Source organism: Leptodactylus fuscus, chromosome 9 (genome assembly GCF_031893055.1).
Source record: "Leptodactylus fuscus isolate aLepFus1 chromosome 9, aLepFus1.hap2, whole genome shotgun sequence".
In the NCBI taxonomy this organism is placed as follows: Eukaryota; Metazoa; Chordata; class Amphibia; order Anura; family Leptodactylidae; genus Leptodactylus; species Leptodactylus fuscus.
This window is the reverse complement of record NC_134273.1, coordinates 85,497,081-85,521,356: the sequence shown is the minus strand read 5'-3', so window position 1 is coordinate 85,521,356 and position 24,276 is coordinate 85,497,081. Positions and strand designations below refer to the sequence as shown.

Genomic DNA, 24,276 nt, shown 5'->3' with positions numbered 1-24,276 from the left:
CTTTAAAGGTTCACCCCACCAGTTAGGTGACCCCGGGGTCTGACTGGCCATACATAGAAATCATTGGCCAAATGTGATCACCAAATCTCCAACGGTCACAGCCATTATTGCTTTGTTTTTTTCTAGTCTTTAACAAAACTTTATTTAAACACAAAGTTCATCCTTTCTGCAGTAATGTGCGGAGCTGTCAGCGCTCGTCACCCCCTCCCCCGGGGTAATTACGTCTTGGCTTCTTGTGAATAGCTGCCCCTTCTGACATTTCGCGGCTGTCACAACACTTATTACAGCCTCAGCCATTATTACCAATACAATTATAATCACCGTAATAAGGGGAATTACGGCTAAATATACAGTCACAAGTGGAGAATGACGGGGGTTGTGATACAAGGGGCGAGACTGACAAAAACTTGTGCCAAGGGAGCGACTGGGTTACATTGGACAATAGGCGTCCTCACCTCATCCCTGTACTTGGTAATATAGGAGTAGATTTCGTGCAGGGCGCTCATGCTGTTGAACTGACTGAGATGTAACCGGGACTGTTCGGCCAGGTACGCGCTCATATCCTGGTCGCTGATTACCGGCATTTTGGCGATATCTGCGTAATACCTGTAAAAAGGACAAAAATAAAATATTACCAAGGAGCTGCAATACCAGGCACAGCCCACAAACAAGGGTGGTGCTGTTGTGGCTCACCTCTCCACCCAGCTCTTGTAGTTGGGGATATCCTTGGCGTACAGCAACTTGTTACTGGGCGAGTCTTTGCCCAATTTGTGCTCTGACGTAGAACAGGAGTCCATGAATGTCTGCGCCACCACCGACAGGCAGGCGTCCGTGATGCTGTTCTTGTGAATGTCGAAAACAAACTGAGGATTCTTGATCACATTCACCCAGAACCTCAGGGGTAAACTGGAAGAAATGACAGGCGTTAGAGGTCATGTGACCAGTGAGGCGCTGCAGCAGCTCAAGCATCACCAATACAGGATCTAATGACCAGGAACGTAATGGAATTATATCAAATACAATGCGGCTTTGTAACCCAACTTCACCAGACCCCTGAATGGCACTAAAACAGGCCCTATATTTAGGCAGGCTTGCCATTCAGTACTCTGGGAAAGCTGGGTGATACCCATACAACTTTCCCAGAAGAGGAATGGTACTTGCAGACGGCTGGTATAAGGGCGTGAACAGCTAACATGGCGACTACTACAGGTCATGACACGCTGACAGGGTGTCACTATGAAGAGGTCGGGGGAGGCGGTGACCCCTGCCTGTCACTGTGCACACAGTAATGATATCCTTTGCAGCAAAAATCACTTTCCAGCCTCTCCTTCCAGAAAGTTCCCCTTATTATTATCCCCCACCGCACAAGGCCTATTCCTATGTGCTGGTTGGTTCAGGGGCCAGGGAAAGCTGGATATGCGTCTCTACCTGTAGTAAGCAGTCACAATTGGCGGGGAGCTGAAGAGGTTAAGCGTCGCCTTCCCCTATAGACACATATATACCTGCGCTGCTCCCGTCACCCTCACTAATTGCTGGCGCCCATTGAACCATAGCAAAGCAATTTATCTGCCACATTACAAATGTCATAGGAGCGGACGTCCCGCTGGTAGGAGCGCGGCGGTGAGGAGGCGCAATCACAAAACCAGAACCGAGGATGAGGAGAGGGAAACCCCAGTGGGCCTGCGGAAAGGTGACCGGACGTGAGGCGATAGCAGGGCGCACCGGCAGGGGAAACGCTCTACAATACACGAAAATAGGAAATGGCGATGAACAAGATCCAGGGGAAACTGCCGGTCCGCCAGATAGCGAGGAGGGGACTGTCAGAGCAACCAGGACTGTGTGTAGGGCACTGGTCACACGAGTCTCATTGAGCCAAACAGTCAGTGTGAACTGAGCCCAGAACTGCTCTAGGGAGGGGGGGAGGGGGGGGGGGGGCAAAGCTTGTGGATGGGAAAGGGTTAAATTATTATGCACAGAGATATATTAATATTATAGGGGATGGTCTATCCTTAGTACAGGTCATCACTATGTGATCTAGGGCTCCGACACCCGGGACCCCCAGTCAGCTGCGGCCTCCTCTCTGTACCGATGACATCACGTTCACTGGTCACATGGCACAGCTGCAAGTGACTGCAATACCAAGTACAGCCACTACACAATATACGGCGCTGTACTAGGTGTTCAGTAAACAGACGGCAGCACTCATCCAAATACTGCGCCTCTTCAGCCAGCTGATCGGTGTCGGACCCCGCCGATCACATATTAATAACATCTTCTGTATAGTCCAATCTAATGAAAAGACCTGCAACTTTCTATTAGACTTAAATGAAATTTCTTATCTCACAGACCTGACACTTCTCACAGCTGAGGATCTGTTACAACTGCATCCAAATTAGAAGACTCTCTGTGAGCGGAGCCCCTCTACAGCACAAATCTCCTTTCCTGACGGTTTGTTACCTTTTCTTGCAGTGATACATTGTAGCAACCTGAAGTCTCTGGAGTCTGGATCCAATTGTGACACACTCTCAGCTGTGAAGTCCACAGTCTGTACTGGGTTATCACTGACACACGACCTTTTATGATAAGCCATCATGGCCGAGCCCTGTAAGATTCCTGACACCCCGTCACTTACCAGTTGCTCTTCCATGTGTGCCGCACGTCGTAGTCTGTGATTTGGTGCTTGTCCGCCTGCTCGTCCAGGAAGTCAAACATGTACTTGATGGCCAGAGGTAGTGCGCTGCCGCGGTGGGCCGTGCTGAAAATGGTCTCGAATAAATCGTCCACAAACTTCTGCAAAGTGCCCTGTGTACAGAGGGAGGGGGATGGGAAGAATAAGAGAGTCTCATCGTTTGTACTACAACACCCAGAATTCCCTCCAAGATGATCGCGAACCTCCCCCTGTGCCGACAACCAATATGCTTGTTATTTTGGCTGCCATTTCGGGTTGTCACACAAGTCCTTCTTGTCAAATCTGCCAGAATATGGGAGCAGGACAAGACTCGCTCAGCAGCAGAGAAGCTAAATCCCTCTCGCTCATATTGACCACCCAGCTTTCCAGGAATCAGATAAATCCATTTTAGGATTTTTTTTCCGGATTACATGTGACAATAAGGCGCTGCAGTAAGTCTCCTATTGGCGGGGGAGGGGTGTGGCCCCCCACAAATCGCCTAAATATTTCCTCCTGCACCCGCTATTAATTTTGTTGTTCTCTGCCGGCAGATTCCCGCTAGAATTACGAGTTATTACAGCGGCGGAGACGTTATGTGGCGAGGAAGATTTGCTGAAGGTTCAGCGTCCGCAGAAAAGCTCATTAAAGGAGGAATTAATCTTTCCCGTAGCCGTTAATATCCATCGAGCCGCCATAAATACTGCGCTCCACTAAACAAATATATATCCTGCTAACCGCGCTCTGAACGTATATATGGGGGAGGGGAGCATGTAAATAACACGTCGGGAGATTTATGGCGCCTACAAATAGTGGTGGGGGGTGTAATGGGGGGTTTATGGAGGAAACTTGTAAATTGCTCTTTATAGGAAGATTATAAAACAATGGCGGGTAATTGGTGTCATAACCCATCGATCGCTGGCGAATCCCCCTCCCCCGCCTCACAGATTTCATGAAGGAGAGGAAGCTGAAGTTGTCTGCCAGTCATTGCCATGGAGGGCAGGCCCTAAGGGATGTGGGTCAGGGGTCTGCCCCAGATTACTGAGGAAGGGCATAAGGGTCTGATCGGTAGGGGTGCAACAATCTGAATGAGGTGGTGGTTGTACAGGAGAGGAGGGAGGGGCCAGAGCAACCGAGGGGGTCGGAGGTTGGTTCCAATCACATGACCTGGGGGTTGGAACCAGGCCAGAGTCCTTCAAGAAGAATCCCATAAATGTATTAAAGTAAATTTAAGTCCGCAGACAAACCCTTTAAGCGGGGGTCTGAGACCCGGCAGATCAGCTGGTTGAACAGGCCATAGCCTCTTCACTGTATACCAAGCACAGCGCCATACTTACCATTGTGGCTGTGCTTGGTACTACAGCTCAGCCCCATCCACTGGACTCCAGGCCCTCACTAATATGATATACTGCTATAGCGTTGTTTGGAGTGAAGACCCCCATGGAGGTTCCTGCTGAAGACCTTATTATGGGGGTCTTACACTAGGATTCCCCTTGCACTCTTACCTTGGTGGCCAACAATCGTGTCAGGTAGATCTCGGACACCATCTTGCTCCCTCGGTCTCCCTCTCGCTGGTCCAGGTGGTCGTGGTTCTTCACTAGATGCCACAGTTTGGTGCCGCTCTCCAGATCGGGCGTGATCATGGGCGTGCGGGATCGTAGGCTGTCAGGACTGGACGCCGTCCGTAGCATACTCTCTGGTAGGAGGATAGAAATAGTCCCCATTAGCCGCGGCGCTCTCTAGTCTACAAGTCCAGGGCATGCTGAGAGTTGTAGTTGTATCTTCGCTTCTAATTGAACTTGATGCGCTGTCTGGTGCCGCTCGGCTGCCGCTAACACATTACAATAATCACAATCCCCATCATCTCCCGCCCATCAGTCACGGACTCCCGAGCGCCCGCCATCTCCACTGCTCATTTTCCGTTTCATCAATCCCATTTTTTTTCTATTATTATCTATTTAGCTTGTCGTCCATGACCGCATCACAAAACGTCTCGACTGCCAGAGCTGTCACTGCGGAGACGTCGCACACGAGACGGGACACACAACCTATTGTTCCCTGTTATCAGCCACAGCAGACTACACAAACATGGCGACTGTGCGAGGTGGAGAAGGGGCCCATTAGACCTCTTCATCTGCAACGCCGGATCCCTTTAATGAGGACCCCCCCAGCACCAGGATGAGATTTCATTTCTATGCTGACCCCCCCCCTCCAAATAAATAAAGGGACACCTACAATGCAAATTAAGAAGCTGTCGGCAGACGCCCGCTCAGCCGCTGACATTTCAAAGCCAATTATGTGCGATAATTAATTTTCGTGTCTCTATCAATTCCCTTTGATTTGAGATGGGGTCGGCCGCATTAATGAGTGACTAACGGGAGGATATTTACTTGACCTCCAGACAAGACTTTAATGGATGATATGGTCATGTGACTTACATATATCAGGGGGGCCGTCTCTGCCCCCCCCCCTACTATTTCCTCCCCCTCAGAATGGATTTTAGCTTAAAGGGCAACTCCCCTTTCTACTAAACCTGCAATGACTGTTTGCGTCCTAGGATTTCAGACCATTTTCTCCATTCACAACCAAAGCTGCTTTCAAATTTCTTCAGGTCACCCTTGGAAACAGACAACAGTTTAGCTCCACCTGCTGTCAGGCATGTGACGTAACAGCTTTAAGTGTAATGATCACCTGACCTCCCACAATGCATTGCTCCCAGGTCACAGGAACCAGAAGTCTGAATTTAGCTTTAGCTGTGAATGGAGGAGAGTTCTTGGTAATCCCAGCCCTGCTGGCGCCATCTCCGGGGTGCATGGACCTAAGGACAAATCTACGCCAGCTCCTTGCTGACACAAAATGAATCTGATCAGGCCAATGACCCCCATCCCTTTAAGAAGAATGGCACGCAGAACTTAAAAAGTTGTAATTTGAATGAATCTTGTTTCAATAAACTAATAAATATTAGAGATCTACAGCAGCCAATTGGATTGCAGATTACTGTACACGCCCCCTCCCCCCACACAAGATTTGGAGGTGACGAGAGCGCACTCACCGTATCTACTCAGCGACTTTGTAAACGTTGAGGAGTTGGAGATATTGTAGGCGGAGTTCTGTTTCGGCACCAGTGCAACCGAAGATCCGTCAATGACCTATAATGATTGGGAGGGACGTGATGAGAATACGCTTGGGGGTCCTGTACACAGGGGAGGGTCCGCACACGTGACAATACACACCTGGTAGTGAGCCAACGTATTCAGGCGCTTCCAGTCGTTGTCTATTTTGGTGGTGACGTCCTCGTCTTGCAGGATTATTCGCGCCATCCTGCCTTGGCGCCACTCTGTGGTATGAAGGAGGAAGAGAAAAGATGGTGGAACATGGAATTAAAGGGGTATTCTGACTATAGGCATATATGGCATATCAACAGGACCCCCGCGTACCGCAAGAACAGGAAAGAACCACAGAGTTTGGCTCTGCTTGTTGACCCCTGGCTGGCCAGAGGTCAGGGGTGCCCTGTTCTTCCTGTAGGTGGAGCCACTATCAGACTTCTATTACTTGTAGGGAAGGCAATAATACAGGGCATGATGGAGCCAAGCTTTCTCCTGCTGTTAGACCTCCTTCCCTCTCTCGGCCCTCTATCTATTGACCACTTATGGCATACCCGGGGTGTACCACTTTTTAAGGGTTGTCTATTTTGGTTTACTCCTTTATATTATGGACAGCAGATCCACCAATGTCCATCCATCCTCTACATTGGGACCTCTTTCTACTCATAGGTGACAGACACCCATTTTTCCCAGTAGTCTCCCAATTTTTAAGCCCCTCCCCCGGACAGTATTTACTGAGGAGATTGTTGGCAGACACCCTAATGCCAGGACATTGTATCCTTATGAAAAGGACCACGTCTTGTTTTTGGATCCCTGTTTTTCCAATAGGTACCACATGTGGGCACCTAACCTATCAGACCCTTATGGCATAACCCATTTAAAGGGATTGTCCACTTTGACCTACTCCTTCTAAGGAGACATCATGGGTGGTGGACGTCAGAACTTACCAAGGTCCATGTCTCCTGCTTTGGGTCTCTGTGAATAGGGGACACCCTTGTACACGGCGTCCAGCAGCTTCTCCTTCACTTGGGTGATGGTGTCACAGTTTAGGACCTTCACTGGGATTTCGGGGGCGTTTTCATTCTCCGGGTTCACACAGTTCAGTGTCTGTAAAGAAGAGTTGTGACTGTGACAGGAGTTTGGGAACATCTGGGAGTTCGGCACAACCTGCAATCAGCTAATTAAATTATTCTATTTTTCCCCCAGAATTTCCAATATTAATAAGCGGCGCCCCCAGGAGTGGAGAGCACAGGTGCGAGGGGCAGAGTTCTGTTATTGATGCTCATTAAACCCATAGCCTACTGAAGGAATATACAGCGCCGGCAATCTCAGCCTGACACATTGTAACAAACTCATCAGCTGTAGGAGCAGGACTAGGTAAGGACAGGCTTTCAAATTTAGGCACCCGGCACCCCCACTGATCAGCTGTTGGCACTTAAAAGCCCTGCAGCCTCTTCTCTGCGCTGATGATGTCACATTCACAGCTCACATGGTGCAGAGGTAGCTCAGGCCCATAGAAGTGAATAGGGCTGGGCTGCACTACCAAGCAGAGCCATTATAATGGGTGGCGCTGTGCTTGGTGTTCAGTGAACTCAGCCAAATACTGCTGCCCCTCAGCCACACGATCAGCGGAGTCCGGGGGATTCAGTATAGCTTGCATTTAATTGCTTTAGGACCTTGCACCGGACTCCTAAGTGTTGGCTCATTGTGGGCTTAGGAGTCCAGTGGGCGGTCCTACTCAGTGACACCACATTTCCTATAATAAACTTGCATATACAGGTAACTGTCATTAGCGTAGGACCGCCCAGGAGATGCCTTAGCCCAGAATGAGTGGAGATTTAGAGCAATGAGACACAACTCTACGTGAAAGGTTCCCTTTAAGACAACCAATATCTGGATGGCCGGATCTCCCAGTAACATGCACGGACTATGGCGCGGGCACAGGCGAGCAGCTGCCAGACAACTTTGAGCAAAGCAATTGCATGAACAAGCTCTCAAGACATCATGAGGTTGGGCCGTCCCATAGACAGTAGATGGTCGGGCACCGTATGGAAACCAATGGGGATCGACCCGGCACAAACCTAATGTCTATGGCCACATATAACCGGATACAGATGAAACCGTGAAATGGATTGAAGGATCCCAGTTACAGACCCCCCTCCCACCACCACCACCACCAAAGCGGAGGGAGGGGGAGCGAGGCGCTGCTGTGAGTAAACTTACTTGAGGCGAGCGGCAACATGACTCATCGCTCAGCCCGTCATCGGCACAAGGATTCTTCAATCCATTAACAGGCAAGCCACATTAGTGAGACACACAGAAGAGGAAGAGACAGGTCGGCGAGAGAAAGAGAGAGAGAGAAAAAAATACCAATGTAAAATGAACGGCTGCGTGGGTGCGAAATCTCTATCAACAGCTCAGACCGGCCACAGACTCGTTCATTCTGTCAGACTCGTTTGGTCTGGGTCAACAAGTCATTGAACAAGCAAAGCTCGTGGTCGGGGTGAGTGTAGGTGATGGGACCGAGCCGAAAATATGGCCCACCCAATGCACACAGTCCAAACCACGAGATTGGGTGAAGCTTCCATGGGATGACCATGTAGACTTTCCCACATGATTATGTCAAGTATTTTTGAAAAAAACTCAGACAACCCTCGCCCAGTTGACCCACATCCCGTAAAACGTTCAGAACCTTTACAGATCAGTATTGTAAGGACACCATTTTCTGCGGGACTGACCAGCATCTTGTAGTCGATCTGCTGGCGGATGAGCTTGTCTTCGCTCAAGGAGTATCTCGCTTCTCCGGTGATGGCGTCGATCGGCCCCTTCTCCATCTGTTGCTTGATGGCGCAGTAGAGCATGAACAGCGGCTCGCCGGCACATTCCTGGACAGGATGAGAGAAGACGACATTAAGGTTACGGGACAGAAGTCAGTCAAGGTCAGGAACCCCCTAAATACCGTATACCTCATGATGGACTGAGCTCAATGGTCAGTAATGGAGAGAACCCACCACGGACCCTGCTAGAGAGTCACCGCAGACTTCTCTCTTACATTGAGGGGTGAGAATCCTCAACAGAAGGGGATACATTTTAGAATCTGCACCCCATGGTAAATAGGATAGGGAAGGTTCCTAAATTTTGACTTCACATCCCACATAGGGAAGGTCAGCAAGAAAAACCAGTCACTTCCCACCACAAGGAGGACAACAGTTACGGCTGCGTAAACCAAAAATTGTGTTTTCAAAAAAGTTCAACCAAATTTTTTTTTTTTATCAGAACAAATGCTACTAAATCTATTAAAGGGTTAAATTGGCTTCAAAGTATCAAGCAATCATCTCATGGTTTAAAGGGGTTGTCCAGTGGGGAAGAAATTTTTGCAAATGTAAAAAAAAACAACAAATAAAAGCAATACTCAGCGATTCCTTTGCTATACTCACTAAGTCCCTGCTGGTCTCTACTCCCTGGTCAGGTGATGCCAGCTCAGCCAATCACTAGCTGGAGCAGGTCATTGCTGTGATCAGTGACTGATGGAGCAGGCACTTCCTGTGTCAAGGAGGGACCAAGAAGAGACCAGCAAGGACTGGACAGGTGTTGGAAGGGGGCAGCAGAGGATCGGTGAGAATCACCTTTTGAAAATTTTAATGTCATTCTGAGACCCCCTTTAACATTTAATTTGAAAAACATAATTTGTGTTAAAATCGCATGACGACGCAGAGTGTGAACTTGCCCTAAGCCGGTGTTATGTTGTGTTACGGACTCCGATACATTGATAATTTTGCATGAAGATGGTGCCATTAACCCTTTATACGTCACTCATTTTATATATAGGACTGATATCCGTCAACTGATTAAGTATACAAGCCCATAAATTAATTAGCGCTCCCCTGACGGTGGAGGCGGAGAGAATGTGAGCACAACGCTACACCCTGCCCATACTAAGCACACCGCTGGCCACCACGGACTTGACGCGGCTTTCACATGCAGATCTGCTTTGGTGCAAAAGTGCAAGCACTCCCTGTCACCATATGCTGTCAGCATCTCGTTAGCATCTGCAGTAATTAAAGAGACAGCTGCTAAGGAGCGCGCGCCGCCATACATCATCCCAGACCTTCCCACTACGCGCTTGTCTTTGAAATTATGGTTCATTTGCAAACTTAGCTTCATTAATTCAACTTGGGGAAGGCGACGCGCGGGGATGAGAGAAGGTGGCGGCGGCGGCCTGCGCCCGGACATACCGCCAATAATTAACTGTCCTGAAGAAGGGGAGATTGACCAGGAAATGGGCGGGATAACAACTGAGGGGGTGCTGAGGTGCATTCGGGGGGGGGGGGGAATTGTGTAAGGGGCCTTCTTAACATTTGTAGGAAGAAGCCTGACATCTACTGAAGAGGGAACCAGATGCGAGCGAAGGGGAACAAACACTTCATGATCCAAGGCCAACATGGCGTGCCCAAGCCACTTTTTACAGGGGTAGTCACACTGGCTTATGGGGTACTCTCCCAAACTACCCCCCCCCCCCCCAATACATCTATAAGGCCTATTAGGGAACAGAACAACACTCGCCAAACAATGCCACAAAGTAACCTTAAAGGGGTTCCAGACCCTCCCCAGTGTACAGCAGTCACATGACACCTGACTACAGCGCACTCTGTAGTCAGGGTCGGAGTTTCCTTCTTCTAATTCCCTGCCTGGCACTTAGGTCGTCCTTTCCATAGATTTAGTCGCACCCACTAGCACAGAAGGCGACGTGTTTGAGATGACATCACTGAAGGGCAGGTCCCCTTTAAATGCGGTTCCTTCCTGCACAATATAAAACCGGAGACGCCGGCGTTTACGAGCAGAAAGTTACAAATATAAGCAGAGGATTATTGACAGGATCTAGCTCATCAGGCATCTAATACCGCGCGTTTCTCAACACTTCGCAGTCGTTTTTTTTCCCCGTCTCCTTCCTCGCTTTGCAGGGAATGTCTCATTACACTTCTGATAAATATCTGCTCGGGCCCCGAGAGGCGACAGATAAATATATACATTTCGCAGGTTCAACACGTTCCTGCAGACTCCAAAAAATTGCCACCCAGCTTTCCTACAAATGTGCTTTATAGATCTGCTCCTAGGAAAGCTGGGTGCCAACCCCGCAGCAGCTGTCTGTAGGAGCGGCCATATTGGTTGATAATTTCACAATAGACCAATGATTTTTTTTTTTTAATTAGGTGTAAAGGCTTCTCGGCACGTTCCCTCCATGGCCTCCCACAATGCACCGCTCCATAACAGATGGTCTGCCAGGCTACAAGTACAAGAAGAAAGAAGCCGGCTACTTGTAATGAAGATGAAATAGATTGTTAGCGGGGTGGTCGATATCAGCTAAAGCCTCCCCGGCGGAGGGTAATGGGATCTGGGGGGTTGAGAGCTCCTGGAGACTGGCGCAAAACTCTACAAAAAGATGCCCAACGATTATGTGGCAGGAGCGAGAACAGCAGGGGGTGACATTTAGGCTGAAGTCGCCTTGTCACCTCCATGCGACCTTTACATGAATGACTGCTTGTCAATGTTGCAGGCCGTGGAAATGTTTGGCTAAATCTGAGAATAAACTGTCTCTGAAAACACAAAGGCTACAATGTCGGGGGCGACGCCAGGGTATGCGGGGGCAGGGGGAACAGGATCGGCACTGGAGAGGATTCTGGGAGTTGTAGTATTACCGAGATAGCCGCTATTCTGCAGTATCCTCAGCCTTGGTCTCATGTTCTAGGTGACATCTGTACTCATTTCTGGTGCATGAGATATCCCAAGACGTTCCAGTATCATTACAGGGAATTTCAAGGCTTATTAGTGGAACGCCTATTGTTAGGATAGGTCAAGAACTGAAGAGCAGCGGGGTCAGATACCCAGAATCCCCGTGAATCAGGTGTTTGACGTAACGGTGGCCTTCCCTTAGCACTGCTTCACTTCCCAGACTACGTGAGGTCACATGGCCTAGGCTCAGTCCCATTCAAGTGAATTGACTGAGCTGTAATACCAAGAACAGCCACCATACAATGTCCTGCTCTATACTGAGAATGCTGCAATATCCGATTGGCCGGAGAATTCAGACCGGCTCAGGATCCATGGCTTCAATTCCTCATCACTTTCTAGAACTCTGTGTGCTGTCAGTGAATGGGACCATTCAGAACCTGTACAGACCGAAAACTTCTCCCGGTAGAGGGTTTGTTACAGTTGTATCCAGGCCAGACAATCCTCTGGCTTTGTAGGTTGTACATTGTATCAGACATTGCCTAGACTGGATACAAGTGTAACAAAGCTTCAGCCGTGAGAAGTATCAGAGAAGGAGGGGTATTCAGCTCCTGGTATGGGAATGTAACCGTCACGAGGCGGCTTCATGTACTTGACACTTCTGTACTTGGCATCAGACCAGGCGATCGATGCTTAGGGGGTGCCCAGGAGTCCGTCCTTCGCCCCGGGCAATGTGTCGGCAGCCCTACTGATCTGCAGGACATGGCGCAGGGTCACATTTCTGGATATATTTCGTGCCCCTTAGTTGTATATCTGCCACATTGCAGGCGGTCAGTTACACTTGTACAGTATAGCGGTCATTTTACAGAGAGGTAACAGTGGAGATATTGTAGAGTCACTGGATGATGTGACCCCGGGCTCGTGAAGTGGGAGCGTTTGTTCGCCGGGTGAATTTTCCATTCAGAGCCGTCGGTAGAAGAATTGGAGGACGCGGCGTGGCGCTATTAGTGTGTTACATTAAGAGCGGGTAATGAGCAGGTAGGTGGACGTATTAAGCGGGTCCCCGGAGGATGTAGAGCTTTTACCAGCTTACTGCAGATTAAATGGCCACTTTCAGCCCTGACTACGGAGGTGAGAGGCTTCAACGCTCCGCTCATAATGAACCTGGGGGAAGCGGAGTCGAAATGCTGCTGGGACAAGAGGCCGAATTCTAGAAACTCTGACAGATGGAGGGACGGTATCGGGGGACAGACTGTAGCAATGGATCCCTAGAAAACTCTTTGCACTCATTTAAAGGGGAGCTCTACTGAGGAGACCACTAAATACATTTCTTAAAGGCAGCTTGTCACTAGACCCAGCCTGTCATGCGGAGTTTGATAACACTCCCTTTAAAGGGGTATGCCATGGACACAAATACTCCAGAGCTGACATTGTCTAGACGTGTGCATGTGTATGGGGGAGGTAGGGGAGATAGCGGTCAGCCAAATGTGATCACATGTATAGCCAGCCTTAAAATGGGAGTTCCCCTTAAGACACGCCCACAATGGCTGTACATATCCGAGTCATTTCCTGAGAAGGGCGGAGTGCCCCTTTAAGGATTCACATGTAATAGACAGTACTGTAATAGGAGGAATACACCACGCGCACCCCATCAGTTACAGCGCACTTTTCCAACATGTTCTTTGTTCTTTTTACATTAAGTTGAATTTATTTTGATTGTTCTGATGTCTCAATATTTATCTCTCCCCATATGGTGGAAAAAAAGCGACAACAATTTAGGAAGCGCCGTTGTATTTGCTGGATAGGGATCGCCATCTGCATTCCCCTGGTGGAATCAATCAGAATAAAACACTCGAAGTGTTCCTGGCAGAGACTTCCCGACGTCATTATTTTACTTTCCTCCCATTTACGGTGACAATGAAGATGGTCCTCGAGTAGAAAACGAAAAAAAAATTCCATAGACGAGTAAAGACGTAGAAATATCCGAAGGGTCCCAGGGCGTCCACGCACTTATGTGCACTGCCGAAACGTCTGAGAGACTTCGAGCAGGAGAGGAGACACAAAACCCCCTAAATATCCATGTGCAGTGGTTTCTTCCATAATACAGGGAAATTCTTCCTTTAAATAGATTGAATCCTAGTGGAACAGACCACGGCACACAAATAATAGGGGTGTTCTGAATGAAAGGTATATGTTTGGGGCAATAGTATGGAACCGACTCATTAAGGTCTAAGGGAGAGTTTTCAGGACATGCTCTGTGCAACGAGGGGGAGGGGATAAGCGGTGACATCATCTATGGTCAGTAATGGTGGCTCAGTGGTGTTATCCTCTATTGTAATACTGTATGTGATGTAAATGAGGGGACTGCTGTAAAGACTGGTCTTACAGGATTGCCATGTCTCAGTCTATTACTAAGCTTAGTGGCCAGAGTAAAATTGTAGAATACAGTATTTTTTAAAAAAAATTTGTGAAAATCTGTAAGCGTTTACCTTTAAGAACTTGTATAGAAGAAACGTGAACCAGTTTGTCAGCATCTTCTCTGCCACAGACTCCGTCCTGAGAGAGAAAGAAAAACCAGAAAGACATTGAGTATAAATAGCAGCAATTCTTGTCTTTGTCTCGTCCTGCAGGTGCAGGCGGCAAAATGGCTGCAACAAAAATGTGTTACTGTCACTTTAAATTTAGTTACAATATAAGTGAATTGTATAATGTGAACTGTGGCATCCCATAGGTATCCATATATACGAGGATGTCCGGTATGTCACTGACCCCGCACCGGAGACTATGGGCAGGCGTGCGGATTATAATAATCAACAAACCACCCCGAGGCGGCGAGCGGCGCTTCTCATTGATCTCAGTATCAATTAAATTCTTCTCCTTCTCTCTTTCGGAGTCGGCCCCAGGGAGCCGAAAAACTGCAGTCATAGTTTTGTACCAGCAATGAAGAAACCAGACATCAAAGGGGAGATCACTTTAAGCAGCCGGGAAACGCGGTAATGAGATGTATTCATGCGCCATTAAACGGGACCAGTTCAGGGAGATGCAGATCACACGGACTAATCCCCCCGGTCCTAGGGGAGGAGCGGTGCTGAAGGGGTTAAACATCACAATGTAGACATCTGTCAAACTGTACATGACAAGAGCCCGCTATCAGCTAATGGAGCAAGGACACTTTGATCAGGTCTGTGGGTGATTCCGGGCTGATAACTGCTGTGCGCCATTCATCTCACCGAGTGTAATACCGTCACCTGGTCAAATGACCGATACACCGGAAAATCAGGAAGATAAAACTCCAGTCACATGTCAGCATTATAGTAGTTATATTCTTGTACATAGGAGTAGTATTATAGTAGTTATATTCTTGTACATAGGAGGTAGTATTATAGTAGTTATATTCTTGTACATAGGAGTAGTATTATAGTAGTTATATTCCTGTACATAGGAGCAGTATTATAGTAGTTATATTCCTGTACATAGGAGCAGTATTATAGTAGTTATATTCTTGTACATAGGAGGTAGTATTATAGTAGTTATATTCTTGTACATAGGAGGTAGTATTATAGTAGTTATATTCTTGTACATAGGAGCAGTATTATAGTAGTTATATTCTTGTACATAGGAGCAGTATTATAGTAGTTATATTCTTGTACATAGGAGGTAGTATTATAGTAGTTATATTCTTGTACATAGGAGTAGTATTATAGTAGTTATATTCCTGTACATAGGAGCAGTATTATAGTAGTTATATTCCTGTACATAGGAGCAGTATTATAGTAGTTATATTCTTGTACATAGGAGGTAGTATTATAGTAGTTATATTCTTGTACATAGGAGGTAGTATTATAGTAGTTATATTCTTGTACATAGGAGCAGTATTATAGTAGTTATATTCTTGTACATAGGAGCAGTATTATAGTAGTTATATTCTTGTACATAGTAGTAGTATTATAGTAGTTATATCCTTGTACATAGGAGGTAGTATTATAGTAGTTATATTCTTGTACATAGGAGGTAGTATTATAGTAGTTATATCCTTGTACATAGGAGGTAGTATTATAGTAGTTATATTCTTGTACATAGGAGGTAGTATTATAGTAGTTATATCCTTGTACATAGGAGCAGTATTATAGTAGTTATATTCTTGTACATAGGAGGTAGTATTATAGTAGTTATATTCTAGTACATAGGAGTAGTATTATAATAGTTATATCCTTGTACATAGGAGGTAGTATTATAGTAGTTATATCCTTGTACATAGGAGCAGTATTATAGTAGTTATATTCTTGTACATAGGAGGCAGTATTATAGTAGTTATATTCTAGTACATAGGAGTAGTATTATAATAGTTATATCCTTGTACATAGGAGGTAGTATTATAGTAGTTATATTCTTGTACATAGGGGGCAGTATTATAGTAGTTATATTCTTGTACATAGGAGGTAGTATTATAGTAGTTATATTCTTGTACATAGGAGGTAGTATTATAGTAGTTATATTCTTGTATATAGGGGGGGCAGTATTATAGTAGATCTAGCTTTGTAATGTTGAAGTGCAGATTTCTGTCTGGTATTTGGAGCACTCGGCCTCAGCGCCATCTTCCTTTGGCTTCTGCTATACTGTAGATCGGGGACAGGTAGAGAGAAAGTAATAAATAAACATTAAGAGCTTCATTTACAGCCAAATCCGACGGTCACAGAGTCTTGAAGTGCAATTTCTGTCACCAGGCTTGTGATCAATAGACAGAGGATGGGAAGATATTGAATTAATGAAGATAATGTATTTTTTAGCAGAACCGCGGCTTTTGCATTCGGAAATCGATTTGATTGTGTTTAATTCTTCTTTTCAGCGCCGGCTCTGTGCACCGATTGATTTCTTTCAGCCTTTTTAATCATCTTCGCATGTGAGGAGCATTGTGCTCGGATACGGCATCGGACAAGTGGATGGGATGTCAAGGCTGCGGCCTCTCGGCTCCTGAATGTTTCGCTTCTTCACTACCAAGATGTAAAGTAATAAAGTGCAGGCTCAGCCGATCCATTGTTACCAGCGGCTCAACATTCATCTAATGCCGCCAGAGTCCAGGATCATATAATATAAAGTATAATACACAATATACCAGCCAGAGCGGAGCAAGCCACCGGTTATAATGAGAAGAAACTAAAAACAGAAGCAGAAAACCGTATTATGACTTCAGAGCTGAAATCCACCAGCATCCTGCTTTTTAAGTGTCAGCATAAAGGGGACCAAATGTAGTGTGTACAGTCACCTAACCTCTGCAAAAGGGCTGTGTTTGCTGAGTGTTTCCAATGGCAACCAGCAGAATAGTGAGCGCAGCTCTGGAGTATAATACAGGATAAGTAATGTAATGTATGTACACAGTGACTGTACCAGCAGAATAGTGAGCGCAGCTCTGGAGTATAGTACAGGATAAGTAATGTAATGTATGTACACAGTGACTGCACCAGCAGAATAGTGAGAGCAGCTCTGGAGTATAATACAGGATAAGTAATGTAATGTATGTACACAGTGACTGTACCAGCAGAATAGTGAGGGCAGCTCTGGAGTATAATACAGGATAAGTAATGTAATGTATGTACACAGTGACTGTACCAGCAGAATAGTGAGCGCAGCTCTGGAGTATAATACAGGATAAGTAATGTAATGTATGTACACAGTGACTGCACCAGCAGAATAGTGAGCGCAGCTCTGCAGTATAATACAGGATAAGTAATGTAATGTATGTACACAGTGACTGCACCAGCAGAATAGTGAGCGCAGCTCTGGGGTATAATACAGGATAAGTAATGTAATGTATGTACACAGTGACTGCTCCAGCAGAATAGTGAGCGCAGCTCTGGAGTATAATACAGGATAAGTAATGTAATGTATGTACACAGTGACTGCACCAGCAGAATAGTGAGCGCAGCTCTGGAGTATAATACAGGATAAGTAATGTAATGTATGTACACAGTGACTGTACCAGCAGAATAGTGAGCGCAGCTCTGGAGTATAATACAGGATAAGTAATGTAATGTATGTACACAGCGACTGTACCAGCAGAATAGTGAGCGCAGCTCTGGAGTATAATACAGGATAAGTAATGTAATGTATGTACACAGCGACTGCACCAGCAGAATAGTGAGCGCAGCTCTGGAGTATAATACAGAATAAGTAATGTAATGTATGTACACAGCGACTGTACCAGCAGAATAGTGAGCGCAGCTCTGGAGTATAATACAGGATAAGTAATGTAATGTATGTACACAGTGACTGTACTAGCAGAATAGTGAGCGCAGCTCTGGAGTATAATACAGGATAAGTAATGTAATGTATGTACACAGTGACTGTACCAGCAGAATAGTGAGCGCAGCTCTGGAGTATAATACAGGATAAGTAATGTAATGTATGTACACAGTGACTGTACTAGCAGAATAGTGAGCGCAGCTCTGGAGTATATTACAGGGTGATTATTTATGCCTGTATGAAGGATAACATCGCCTCTTACCTTCTGAGCAGCAGTTTTGGGTGGTTCTTGCTCTCCAGGTTCTTCTCAATCAGGTCAGACAGTAGTTGTTTGAGGACACCGGTGGCATACTCCATCTCCCCCTGCAGGGCAGTCATGATAAGGGACGCGACATTTCCTCGGTCTCTCATGGAGAAACTCCGTTGGGCTTCCAAGGTGCGGATGAAGGTCAGCAGGAAATGCTTCTTGTTCAGGAGCTGCCCGAAGAGGTTCAGAGCCTTCTCCACGTTGGCTTGGACCTGTGAAAGGGAGTAAACACGTCACTGATATAAGGTGCTCCATCCTGTAAATCATGGCATCAGGACAGTTGGGTGGCAACCTTTGCGGGAGTGGTAATGGCAGCCATATTGATTGTCACCCAGCTTTCCCAGAAAGAGATACAAGTAAAGAACCAGTGAATAACATTTTGTCAACAATAAACATAAATAAATCCGCCTTAGTTGAATATGAAGTGTCACAGCGTGTATCGGCCGCACTTGTGTGTGACATTTCTGCAGAGCGAATTTCGGGAATAAATGGCGCCATCTGTGTAGACACAGGTGAGTGTAAATTCAGCACGATATGGGCTCTTCATCATGATGGGGAGGAGGGAGGGGGTACAGACGTTTCCTTGGCCCGCTCCTTGTGTCTTATCCATTTCACCGCCGCTGATTAATACAACCATTAGGTGAAATTATCGCGCAGGTTTCTTATAGTTCAAGAGTCCTTAACCTTTGCAGAGGGGAGAAGAACCCTCCACCGACGCCCCGAGCAGCTGCCATATTAATCACCGCACCAATCACAATATATTCATTGGGCATTGAAGGCGGAAGATGCCAAGTGGCTTCAACAGGTATTACTGCCGAAATGTGAAGAAAAGCACTTCCTCCCCACCCTCAGCGAACCCCGATGACTGCAAAGAGGTAGAAAGTCGTTCACTCGCTTCAAGGGGGACTCCAACTGTTACAAGAACTGAAGGGTATCTGTGTGCTGAGCTGCAGTACCACATACCGCCTACAGACCAAAGGGGCACTGTTCTGGCAGGTGGCAGTCATGTATTTGAATACTGGAGATGCCCTTTAGATTTACCAAGCTCTCTGTAGTATTACTACAATGTATAGCATATCCTTCATATACAGTATATATTATATATATATACTGAGCAGGGATACTATGTGGACATTATACTGTCTGGGTGCACAGACAGGACGTTATACCATGTGGAGGACACTCCAGGGGTGTTATACTGAGTGCAGCTCTGGATGTGACTAGAGTAGGAGGCCTATTCCTCTGAATGGTAAGTGCTGCACCGTATACATATATTTGCGCCTCTTTTAGCCCGTGTCTACACGGCGGTCTCCCCGATAACCTCGTATTTATAGGATACATCTCGCCTGTGTATGTGACCCCCAGCCCTGCCGGAGAAAGCTGCAACTTTACCCCCCTCCCCAATTACAGAAGGTCTCACTGATTCACCTGCAAAGCGACACAAAGCAGATTGTGGATTATACGACCGGGGAAATTTGGCGCTTGTTTTACGAGTCGTCTTCAGGAAGTGAATTTGAAAAGCCATTAAACATATTGAGCTATGAAACGAGCGCACAAAATGTAAGACACCTAATTGTCTCTGTCTGTATCGGAAATCCTGTGGACGGGGGGGCGAGCGAGCGGCGGTAATGTATGAAGATCAGGAGAACACGCCGAGTGACGGGGGAAGGGGGGAGCGCTGACGACAAGGCGATTTTTATTCTCATCAATAATTGATATTATCTCCAAGTAAATGCACATTTCCCGGGCCCGGCCTGAAGACGTCTTATCGGCTGCTGCTGGAATTTACTGGCAGAGAGTCTTGGAGGGGCGCAGGTGGCTTCGGAGTGACATGATGGGCGCAGAGGCTATTCTTAGTAACAATCGCCCCGAGGCAGAAAACATGTAAAGCACTTACAAGGTCTGTAGTGTAAGAAGAGAGATGGAAGGCTGAAGACTGCCCCCTACAGGTCAGAACAGGAGGGGGCGGAGCTGACAGAACAGGTGCAAAGGAGCAAGGGCTGCAGAGGGGCAATAGGGGCGAGTGGTGCAAAAGGGGCGAGTGGTGCAAACACACTTTGTTACTAGATTTCTGCTTGCCGCCATGTGGCAGGTCTGACAGGAAACCTAAGGTTGCGTTCACAAGGTGCAGTAATATACAGTGAAGACTGCATCACATCTGCATTGGAAAGTAATGTATGTAGCTTTGATGCTGTTTTTTAATTTTACTGGTAAAAAAAAACGTCAGCCTGATTTACCCGTGAAATTAAGGAACTGTGAATGCAGGCTTACAAAGCTCTGCCAATGTACGGAGCCCTGGCGCGGTGTATGATCAGCCCTGGGACATGTATCACTGACATGAAATACTAAATACTGCTGCTGCAGAACCTCTTATGAATAATGGTGCTGGGTGGTTCATACGAAACATTACCTGACATGTAGCCAGTAACTCATCACAAAGAGGTTCTGCAGCAGGTACAGTATTCATTAATCCCTACACATACTCTTACAGAAGATAGTTTGGTTTTCCCCATGACAAGAACCTTCCACTTCTAATCTGAAGGAGCTGTGCACATTTACACAGCTGCTGCAGAACCTCATTTTGACTACTTATGAGGGATACTCTTAAATAGATTGTTCAGGATCAGAAAATCATGACTGCTTTTGGTCACAGACAGCGCCACTCCGGTCCACAGGTTCTATCTGGTATTGCAGCCCCACTCCTTTCAATAGAGCCGAGCTGTAATACCAGGCACAACCTGTGGACAGGTGTGGCGCTATTTCTGTTAGAAAGCAGCCATGTTTTCTTATTCTGGGGCATTCATCTCACACCTCATGTCCCTGGCCATCTTCTGTGGCTGGGGTTATACTAGGGGGACATTGAAAGCAAAATTATACTACCAATGTGCAGTAAAGCTAGAAAGCAAGGCATGCTGGGACGTCTAGTTCTACTAAAGGATAAAATAGCACAAAATCTGCGCCTACAAAAAGCAATGGTATCCGATCCCTTCACGTTTCACAGCCATTTCAATCCAGTACAATTGGGGCCTGAAACAAAAGCTTAACCCTTTCCAGTATCACAATACAGAAAATTCTGTACAGTCGCTTTCCATTTTTTTTCCACCCCCTTAACAATGGCGGCATAATGAGCGGGAAATTTCATCCCAATGCCCAATTTAGCTCTGAGAACAAAGCGGCTTCCTGTAACAAAGCCAAGCAGAAATATGTTCTGAGTGTTTATTTGAGGCCCGGCACTCGCAACACAAAGGATGGGAAAAAAAAAATCTGCATACGATCCCCCTACCTCCATCTCCTTCAGTACAGGGTGGTCTTCAATGCCAGGGAACAGAACCCGCATGGCGTACGTGCGATAGTCCAGGAACGGGATACCGGCCCCATCCAGGTCATTGGTCAGCTCGTGAATGTCCGTCTGCAACTCAGCGAAGGCTACAAGACAAGAAGAGAGAGATTAGAGCAATGTCTGGGGATGATGACATCATCAGAAGAAAGTATAACATCCAGGCTGGTGCCATCATCAGAAGAAGAGAGTATAACATCCAGGCTGGTGGTGACATCATCACAAGAAAGTCCAAATATTCATATATATTATTAGTATAATGTCTGGGGATGATGACATCATCAGAAGAAAGTATAACCTCCAGGCTGGTGGTGACATCATCACAAGAATGTCCAAATATTCACATATATTATTAGCATAATGTCTGGGGATGATGACATCATCAGCAGAAGAAAGTATAACCTCCTGGCTGGTGACATCATTACAAGAAAGTCTAAACATTCATATATATTATTAGAATAATGTCTGGGGATGATGACATCATCAGAACCACCCACTATGTATCTATATCATCAACACAAGGTCTGGGGCTGATGACATCATCAGAGGAATGTCCCAATATCTATATCATCAGTACAATGTTTGGTGCTAATGACATCATCAGAGAAGATCCCAAAATTTTCTATGGCTAGAATGTTCTACAGGTAAAATGGACTATTCATTAACTCACCCTGCACACATCAGGACAATATGGGAGGAGGCCTCCTTTAAATTAAAATTGGCCTGAACCAATAGAGCTACCATTACAGTGACCACAGGGGGTGCCACCCAGCTGACCTAGAGTCCTGCACTCCCTGCACCCCTTGGGATGACACTAGTCTATGAGTTGGGAGTATATAGCCCGGAGGGGCCACAATATCCGCCATTACTGGGGCTGCTCCTGTCCTTGTCACTTTATATCTCCGCAGGTCCATCATGTTCCTCTGCGTTGTGCCTCATATTCCCAGGTCACCACGTCCTGGAGAACAAAACCTGTCTGTGACCTGGGTGTCAGACACAATGTCTACAGCTATAACTGGCGCCCCCTAGAGCAGCACACGAGAGATGGCGACTGCGTCAGGTTCATGAGACACATATCTGTGAAAGAAATTCAATTAAATTCATGTGGCAGCGCTGAGAGAGGAACTTTCCGAGCTGTCAGATGCTTATAAAGGTGCAGGAGGGGGAGGGGGCAGCGGCGAGTGGAGATCTCTAATCTGTCCGCGGAGTAACTCAAAGGCATAGGATGGGTAGAGATACCGCGGCGCTTAATTAAAAGCCGGCGCTTTTATCTGGCAGCTGTAGGATATTACTGATGATCGTCCCTGGCACTGCCTCGTTGCTCCCACTATCGGCGGTTTCTATAGCCTATATACACTACCTATAGGCAGACACATATAGAACTTTTTCCTTCATCCTCTTTGTACCGCCAACCTCTTGCCCCCTAATTCTAGCCCCGCTGCCGTCGGCTGGGTTGTGACACTATATTCCGCTTGCGCAAATAATGGGCAATTAAATTGCCTTCGGCAAGTTTTTGCAGACTCCTTGTCCCAGTTTCCTCCATATAATGAGACACCTGGGTGTCTCACCCTCTTCCCTTGCTTCTCTTTCATATGGTCCACCTCAGAAGATGGCAAGATATAAATGGAAGCGATGATTTAACTCCCCCCATTAGGATATTGTACCCCCCTTCCCTTCTGGCTGGCAGACTCCCAGAGGAACGCTCTTTGATTCTGGATGCTGTTAGCGTCTAATAACCTATGGACATCAAAATGAGGCCAGATATCAAACGTGGGCCAGGAGAACATGGTGCACGAGGGACCTCATGGCGAGATTAATGGGCTCTGCAGAATACACGCGACGAAAGGGACAGCAAAGGATCATAAGGCTTGTATAAAAATGGAACATCTGCCCAAGACGGAGATATCAAGTCTTGGAACAACATTACAGGATATGAATAGATCTGAGAACGTCTGAAGGACACATATGGACCATATGTCGCCCCAGTCTACACGCTCCCATATTTACCTTCTTTGCATTCCAAAGCCACCCGTGACTCCAGATTGTCCATCTGCAGCTGGAGACGCTTGAGGGTCCGATCTGCATCCCTTGACTTGCGCTTGTAAGCGATAAGGACAATGATGATGATGAGTAAGAGAAGGCCACCACCTCCACCGATGCCGATGATTGCCGGCAGGGTCAGGAGACTATCGGAATAGATCTGCAAGGTGCCGGGTGAAAACTCAAACCCTCCAACTTTGATCTGAGAAGAGTTAAGGGACAACTTATTACCTTTTCAAAAAGGAAAGAAAATGTTCTTAAAACATTATAAGGTCCACGAGAACTTACTGTCACTTTGTGTTGACCGGTGAGGTTCGGAGACTCGCACAGGAGCTGGGTTTCAGAAACAGTTAGTGCACAGGGGGTGTCACCAATTAATACGGTGTAGTTCAGGCGGAAGTTTCCGGGAACGGCTGGAAGGATGTTCCGACCCTAGAAGAGACAGAATTTGTTATCTAGGCTGAGGATGACCTAATGACGTCCGATGCGCATCATCCAGGACTCACGAACCTTGATGATGAGTGGAGAGCTTGGCTTCAGTTCCAGGTTTCCTGAGGGGCTCAGGGGCTCAAAAACTGGATCTGGGTAGTAGATAAAGGTCGTCGTGTTCACAATAAGCAGAGACTGGACATTGTCCATGATAAACCCAATCTCATCCGGGCGATCTCCGTTCTCAGGTGGGGACCTCAATGGGTTTTCAGTGGAAGGCGCTAGGCACACCATGGTGGTATCATTGTAGACGGTGCAGTTCTAGAAGGAGAAGACATCAGAAGAAAGTGTAAGGTTTTATCTGGACTAAAGAAGACTCCGTTTCAATAGTCCTGGGTCTATAAGACGCCTGCTGATGGACTACTAA

The 24,276-nt window shown here is 46.7% G+C and overlaps 1 protein-coding gene across 2 annotated transcripts in view; it reads right to left on the bottom strand.

Moving 5' to 3' along the window:
- The window catches only part of PLXNA1 (plexin A1), a 222,730-nt gene that overhangs the window by 1,072 nt on the left and 197,382 nt on the right, over positions 1–24,276 (bottom strand). The window contains exons 18-32 of one of the 2 annotated variants that reach the window (XM_075286115.1): positions 23,931–24,170; positions 23,709–23,852; positions 23,388–23,622; positions 21,327–21,469; positions 17,999–18,255; positions 13,986–14,052; positions 8,508–8,654; positions 7,993–8,046; positions 6,717–6,876; positions 5,899–6,002; positions 5,718–5,814; positions 4,171–4,361; positions 2,633–2,802; positions 694–906; positions 456–606 (exon numbers count right to left, since the gene is read on the bottom strand). In XM_075286115.1, coding sequence (XP_075142216.1) covers positions 456–606; positions 694–906; positions 2,633–2,802; positions 4,171–4,361; positions 5,718–5,814; positions 5,899–6,002; positions 6,717–6,876; positions 7,993–8,046; positions 8,508–8,654; positions 13,986–14,052; positions 17,999–18,255; positions 21,327–21,469; positions 23,388–23,622; positions 23,709–23,852; positions 23,931–24,170 — 2,373 coding nt within the window. The remainder of the gene's footprint in view (positions 1–455; positions 607–693; positions 907–2,632; positions 2,803–4,170; positions 4,362–5,717; positions 5,815–5,898; positions 6,003–6,716; positions 6,877–7,992; positions 8,047–8,507; positions 8,655–13,985; positions 14,053–17,998; positions 18,256–21,326; positions 21,470–23,387; positions 23,623–23,708; positions 23,853–23,930; positions 24,171–24,276) is intronic. The other variant, XM_075286116.1, reaches the window with a different exon arrangement.